The sequence below is a fragment of the Eutrigla gurnardus genome (assembly GCF_963514095.1).
Source record: "Eutrigla gurnardus genome assembly, chromosome: 8".
Lineage (NCBI taxonomy): Eukaryota > Metazoa > Chordata > Actinopteri > Perciformes > Triglidae > Eutrigla > Eutrigla gurnardus.
The window spans coordinates 11382981-11390000 of NC_139922.1; the positions used below are offsets into that span (position 1 = coordinate 11382981).

Consider the following 7020-nt stretch of genomic DNA (forward strand, 5'->3'; position numbering starts at 1 on the left):
ACACACATGCAGAACACAACGTCCTTCATGCTGTAAAACACAATCACTTTAAGTGTTCACCCCGAAATACTCACATTGATGTGGAGCCGGCTCACTCTGGGGATTAAAACGTGTACAACTCAATGCAAAGTCAGCCACGAGCACAAAACACACTCACATGATCTGTCGCTTTGTCCCAGTGGCTCGCCAAACGGGAAATGACTTGTTTCAGAGGGATTATGGGTACGCGCGGTCCAGCGTCTGTGATTAGCGTGTGTGTGTGTGTGTGTGTGTGTGTGTGTGTGTGTGTGTGTGTGTGTGTGTGTGTTATTAGGGGGGGATGTCATAGCTGATCTACTCATGTCCCCCCAGGGCATGTCCTCCCCCCTGAGAGACGCTGTCATGACAATGGGACACTTGTGTCACTGTCACCCCGAGGGGCATCTGGAGGGGTGGAGGGGGGGCGACTCTTACATGTGGACTGTTTGGAGTATGAGGCCTCAGACGTGTAGTTTCACTGAGATGACGAGTAAAAACAAGAACAGAAGACAGAAAAAGGTCATGATAAAGTATCAAATACACACAAACATAAGAGCTTAATGCAGCGTAGAGGAAGTTACCAGTTCCTTGAGGAAGTTTGTATCCAGTTCACCAACATCCTGAGTTTGTCCCAGCATGAATGTACCTCGAGTGCTGTTAACACTAGGTGGAGTCAGAGTTTGAGATGTAAATGTGAGAATAAAACAGATATCATATCCCAGAAAGGGGAACCAGACCCACGAATGCATCCACACTTTGATTTGATTAACCGAGGCTCTTCTCAAGATCCGTCAACTGCACAAACTAAGGCTGTTCGAAAACTGAGTCACAACAGCCAGTATTACTGTAATTCAACCCAGTCTCACTGCAGTTCCTAGTCACGAAATACAATCTACTGGTTTCCTGTACAGGGACACAAAACGGGGATCCTTTTTCATAGTAGACACATTATTTAAATGCATCCATGTGAGAATGCAACAGCCAGAGCTATTGAGAAAGACTCGTTCTGATGGCCGGCTGGGGAGCTGGACGGGTCCAACAACACAGGACTTACAACTATGAGAACTGACTCTCTGCTGACCGTCGTTTCCCTCCTGACTATGGATCGCTGCGAAGTGCAAAATGGATTGAGGCTTGAAAGTTCACGGCCACGAAAAGGAAGCAGGATAGGAAACTGTATCTCTTTATCGATCGTCGCTCCATAATGCAGCAACTACACACACAAACACACAACAGTGCTGTCCATTATTCCAGCAGGTAAGCGATACTCAGGTGTATCTAGGCCAATCATGTTGCTGTTCTTCTATAGATACCTAAAGCTCAAACAGAGAGGGGTCAAAGAGCAAGAAAAATGAGACCCCAAGTCAACTATAGACAATCGACTTTATAAATGCATCGTCTTTCGTTCGTTTTTATTTTGCTGTGTTCTAAAATGTAACCGCTGTGAAAGAATCTGATTTTTTTCTAGTTCATAAATCACCTAGTAGATACATTTCTGATCTCCTTGAAGAACACAAACCCAGTAGGTTCTACCGGTAGAACCTCGAGTCAGAGCAAAGCAGGGTGAAGCTGCTTCTGGCTGCTGCACACACATGCAGTAGAACCACCTGCCTGATGCTCTCAAATGTGTCTCAACCTTGAAGCTACACAAATCTAAATTAAACATTTATTTTATTCTTTCCCCATTGTGGATTGTAGGGGAAAAAACACATAAAACCCCCATTTATCAGGAGGCATATTCTAATACATATTGCAATGTTGATTTCAACAATTTGACCTGTTATGGCAGCAGAATCCATCGACTATCCCCTTTAAATGTTGTGCTTTTACAAACATAGCTGCCTAAAGTACACCTGCGTTTAGAGTACTTGTACTGACAAGTTAAACCAGCTTAGACCACTGCCAGTTCAAATCCACACCCAGACCCAATGACAGCACTGACAGCAAACACAAGACACAGCGAGGACACTGTCTCAGACCGTCACAGGTAAGCACAGCTGCAGCCTCCTTCTGATCCTTACTTCTCCTTTCTTTCACACGGTGTTCTCCGGGTCTGCATGAATCCGTCTCACTGACTGATTCTCCCTTCCTCTAGAGTATAATGGAAAGCTAACATCACAGTGCGAAATTCTTCTCGTCAGTCCCATTTCATCACTCCCTGCTCGCTCCTTGTTATGCATTATTGAATATGCCCTGCATTAAAAATGATTTCCGATTGGGTATATTTTGTCTTCTAATAAACTAGAAATCAGACATTTTCTCAGTAACCTAGCTAAAAGGCTAAACATTTTTCTTCTGAATGAATATACAGTATGTAATACACGATGTAACTTAACAAGAAATGTGACTGTGACTTTAAATACATTCAAATTTTAGAATTGTAAGGGAAACAGTATGAGAAACAGTAAACCCAAAGGTTTAGTTAGAAGTAAATGCATCTATTATCCAAACTCAAAAAGTAAAGAAAATATCACAAATTTGCCTCAAGGGACTTCCAAATTTGGACCCTCGCTTCGGATGAGGAACTCCTTCAGGAACCTTAAGGAGAGCAACTGATGAGGGATCTCTCTCCCATGGAGGACAGACATGCAATAAACGCTGTGTGCAGAATAAACAATAGAGAGAATCCATTTAACAAAAAAATGATGAATAGAATGTCAAATTATATGAAAATTAAAAAGCATTTAAAAGCCCATTTGTTGGCTAATAGTCAGATCCAAACAGGTTAAAAGCTGGAGTAGTAAACATGACTCTGCTGCCCGAGGGGGGAGAACAAGAAAGGCTGCATACCACCAGAGAAGTCTACTGAAGACTTGTTCAAACACACACGGCTGTTATTTCCTCTAATATTGAGCTCATCGTGACACCAACCTGAAAAACAATGGATCTGTTTACAGCGTTTGGTCTTTGTACGTTACTATCCATATCTATATCTAGCAGGCTGTTGGTCCGTTGTGATCGGGTCAGTACCTACGGAAATGGAAGAAACAGAAGAAAAAACCACAAGTGCAATATTCGGTATGTGTTTCTATGATCTTTTTATATATACAGTTTAAAGAGTATCTTAAAAAGTAATTAAAGTACAAAATCCTATTTCAATAGCTGGGTTTCTGCCAGTAGAGGGCAGTCACTATGCATATTTATAGCATTAAAATGTAGAATTCATATACTTTGCATTCACGTGTTAAGATTTGGACTTTGGACTCAGTTGAAAAAATGTGGTTTGGGGGGTTTAGTTCCTCTAAGACTTCTTTTGTGGACGCCCTATATTTAAAATAGTTCTCCTTTTTTTGTGCTTTGCTCTTTTTGGTGACGTCTCAGAATGGAAAACAGTGTCAGATCCAAAACAAGCTGGTTGCCTATTTTCACAAGACCTTCTCCACAGCAACATGCATTCAAAGAGCCTCTTTCTGAGCATGGACATCAGACAGGACAGGGAGCAGCAAGACCAGAGTTTAGTCACTTTCTACCAGAGAGACGACGTTCGGTGGACGTCACCACTGCACTGCAAACTACAAGGTAGTCGCCGGTAAATTAAACACTCCTGCCTTCACCAGCAAAAATAAAATGTTCAGTTCAGGGATAAACCTTAAAAACTCAATTCCTCACAGGCGACGTTGCAACAGGATGTGGGGTCGACCGTCACATGATGTCAACGGTGATTTTCAAGCTTATGAGTGGATTCCATATAAACTTAGGTTAGACACCACAACACACACACACACACACACACACACACACACACACACACACACACACACACACACACACACACACACACACACACACACACACACACACACACACACACACACACACACACACACACACGCACAACAAAGCTGATTCAGGCCGTTAAATATAACATCCTTCTTCTTTCTACTGTGGCAACCATTTATATTGTAATGCAAAAGTAGTGAAACTGCAAGTAAAAGCAAATAATTGCTGTTAAGTCAAATTAAGAAGCGTAAAGTGTCAGTATAGTATACACAGTAAGTATTATCATATTTTTTAAACTTGTAACTACACTACACTGATTAACTCCACTCTGCTCAAAGGTGATTTTTCTTCATTCTCTGATTTACTTCATTAAAGTCATCAACCTTGTCCTGGTTGCAGGAAATGCGGCCGTCACCAAAATCTTCGAAGGTGAGCCCGATCACCTCGTCCCCTCAGTTTCCCACGAACTACTCGACAGCAACATGTTTGCAGTGGCGGGACGGATGATTGGCCATTCCTTCTTGCATCACGGCCCAAGTTTTCCAGGACTTAGTCCGGCCATTATCCACATTCTCTTTGGAGGTTCGTTGGAGACCGCCCCCGTGACAATACAAGACTGCCCTGACCTCGATATCCGAGACTCTGTTAAAATGGTGAGCGCTCACTTTAACTAGAGTCAACACACGAAATGAAACACAGATTTTATAAAAGGCTCTCTCTATCTTTTGCTTTATATATATTCTATACATGCTGCATGAATAAAAACATGTTTTTCATGATGTTTTATTCCAGCTTGTTGGAGACGCAGATTTAAGAGAATTTCACGGCGTCCATCACCTCTGCCTGTCGTTGGAGCTGCCAGCACCAACAGCAACCAACAGGAAGTGGCTCTCTGAACAGCTCCTCCTGTGTGCTGTAATGTCAAAATGTTTCTATTCACTCTAATGCAGCTTCTTAACTTATTTTAATTTCCACACTACACTCTGAATACCCAGTGTATTTATATATCTATAATTATATGTCCATAAAGCATTTCCCATATCCATCCCAGTAATTTGTCAACATCAAAATCAGTTTACTTGTCAACTCAAAGCAAAATCTGAAGAAAAAAAACAAGCACAACAGCTACAACAAGATGGATTTTCCAGTTCATTTCTGAAGACAATTCCCATCCTCTGTTCCAACCATCAGAAGTTGCTCTGCACCCACAACACAATCTATCAACAAATCTTCACCCCTCACCTTCCAATTATATGAAGCCTGAGTGGTTTTCTGTTTCAACGTTTATCCTATTTCTCATGAAATAAGGTCCACATGAAGACTACACATGCGCTGAGGTCAACATGCCTCGTCTTCTGTATTGCAGGTTATCGAGCGAACGAGGCGTCAAATCAATCAGTTCCGAAAAGGCTTAAAAGAGACGGGCCTGTGGCCGCTTGTCATTCACAGAAGAGATATAATCCCAATCCTGTTTCCCAGGGAATCAGAAGCACAAGTCACCCCTCAGGTACAGCAGCACATACACATCTATGTAGTCCAACGCTTCAAACAAGCACTCGCAAGTCAGACATGGTGTCTGGACCTTTGTTATTCATCTCACTCATTGTTCCTTTGCTTTCCTACTAAACCATTCATTCCCTTGAGACTAAACTGCACCAACGTCAAATGCTCAAAAAAATTCAAGATTATTTTGAATGCAGCTGCAGCTCCATGTGATTGCAGATGATCTTGGATTGCATTGACTGGCCGTCGTCCGTGACGGTCTTCTTAGAGAGCGACATAACAGAGAAAGTCAAGAGCAATAAAGACAACGGCAGGTCGGATGTCATGGATGTACTTCGAGTGTCTGGCTACTTGAAAACATTTATAGATAACGGTACGTACGGCTACCGTTACTGAGATGTCTTCTGAGTCTTTTCTAGCAGCTTCCGTGTTGACTGATCAGCTGCTTGTTTTTAACACAGCGTCTCCAGCTGAGCTGAAGAGCCTCATAAAGTTCTGGATCGGATGGGAGGTGCCCGCCCTAGAGATGAAGGTGGAAATAGTTGAGGCACCACTTCCGACAGCTTTGACATGTTTTGAGAAGCTGAGGCTGCCGAGGCATTACACCGCATACGCAACATTTCATCAGGATTTGAGTGCATGCATGTCGACAAGCTACAGCGGCTTTGGTTGTGCCTGAGGTTGAATAAAGTTCACTTGACATGAATGAAGAGAATGAGTGAATGTGTGGAACTTGGAACCAGTGTGTGTGTGTGTGTGTGTGTGTGTGTGTGTGTGTGTGTGTGTGTGTGTGTGTGTGTGTGTGTGTGTGTGTGTGTGTGTGTGTGTGTGTGTGTGTGTGTGATGATGTATATAATAAACCTATCTTACTCATCATTTCCTGAATGTTTTTGTTTTGTTTTGTTTCTCACTGGATTTGTTTGGCATTTTCATTTAAGAGTTTGTGGGTTTTTATTCAGTCTCTTTATTTCTGTGAAATAAGTTAATTTATGGAGCTCATGGCTACATATATAATCAGATTATATTGTACTTGAATGGTTTGTGATCATGTGAAATTGAAGTTAAATATTCAGTGCATTTATGTCTATGTATTTATTTGTTACGTTTTGTTTGACAGTGGTTGGACAGTAATGTCAAACCTGGCGTTTCCTTCCACATAAAGAATGATCTGTCTCCGATCCAAAAATCAAACCCTCGTATCAGACCATAACCCAGTAACTGACCAAAACCAAAGAGCAGGTATCGCCATGGGTCACAGATCACAGAAGGGGCCCCCTTTTGTCGATAAAAAAATCCCCTCCCCCCCCCCCCCCCCATCTATCTATGAAATTTTCATTTTCCAGATTCCATTTTATTTTTTCCCAAATTCCGTGTTTTCCGTTGACATTTTTCATAATTCTGTTTTAGAATTACAGAGAATGGTGTCTAATCATGTGGTTGATGAATCAAAATTCAATAAATCAAGAAGAAAATATCAGAAAACATGAGAAATGTATTGAAGAAACATAGTAGTTCCAATTATAATTTGTTGTCATTCAGAGAACATGAACATGTGCATAAATATGCAAATGTATCTGCAATCATTTATGGAGGAGTCGCAATATACGCCCACTTTTTAAAATAACATCCGTGGACCCCCTGACTTTTACCATGTCTAAAGCAGCGTACGCAAATTCTGCTTTTTACATTTGATTCAATTTTCATTGTCAAATTCTGTGATAGACTTCCATGCAATCAGTCTTAGTTTAGCTACCGGAGGGGTCACCCCCCCGACGGCCA

At 41.8% G+C, this 7020-nt stretch overlaps 1 protein-coding gene across 1 annotated transcript; it reads left to right on the forward strand.

The window, feature by feature from the left end:
- The first annotated feature begins 1958 nt into the window (after positions 1 to 1958).
- LOC311017476 (uncharacterized protein) lies at positions 1959 to 6408 on the forward strand. Its single transcript, XM_084015851.1, has 9 exons — positions 1959 to 2005; positions 2959 to 3036; positions 3404 to 3537; positions 3630 to 3716; positions 4138 to 4391; positions 4531 to 4653; positions 5105 to 5245; positions 5461 to 5614; positions 5703 to 6408. The coding sequence occupies exons 3-9, from the start codon at positions 3408 to 3410 to the stop codon at positions 5918 to 5920; spliced, it is 1107 nt and encodes a 368-aa protein (XP_083871977.1). The 5' UTR covers positions 1959 to 2005; positions 2959 to 3036; positions 3404 to 3407; the 3' UTR covers positions 5921 to 6408.
- Positions 6409 to 7020: the final 612 nt, after the last annotated feature.

What these genes read in the sequence shown, in the direction of transcription:
- LOC311017476 (XM_084015851.1), top strand. Translation starts at nt 3,408, where the DNA reads ATGCATTCAAAGAGCCTCTTTCTGAGCATGGACATCAGACAGGACAGG. An exon ending in TGGATTCCATATAAACTTAG is followed by an intron (nt 3,717 to 4,137) that starts GTTAGACACCAC and finishes TCCTGGTTGCAG; the next exon opens with GAAATGCGGCCGTCACCAAA. An exon ending in TCCGAGACTCTGTTAAAATG is followed by an intron (nt 4,392 to 4,530) that starts GTGAGCGCTCAC and finishes GTTTTATTCCAG; the next exon opens with CTTGTTGGAGACGCAGATTT.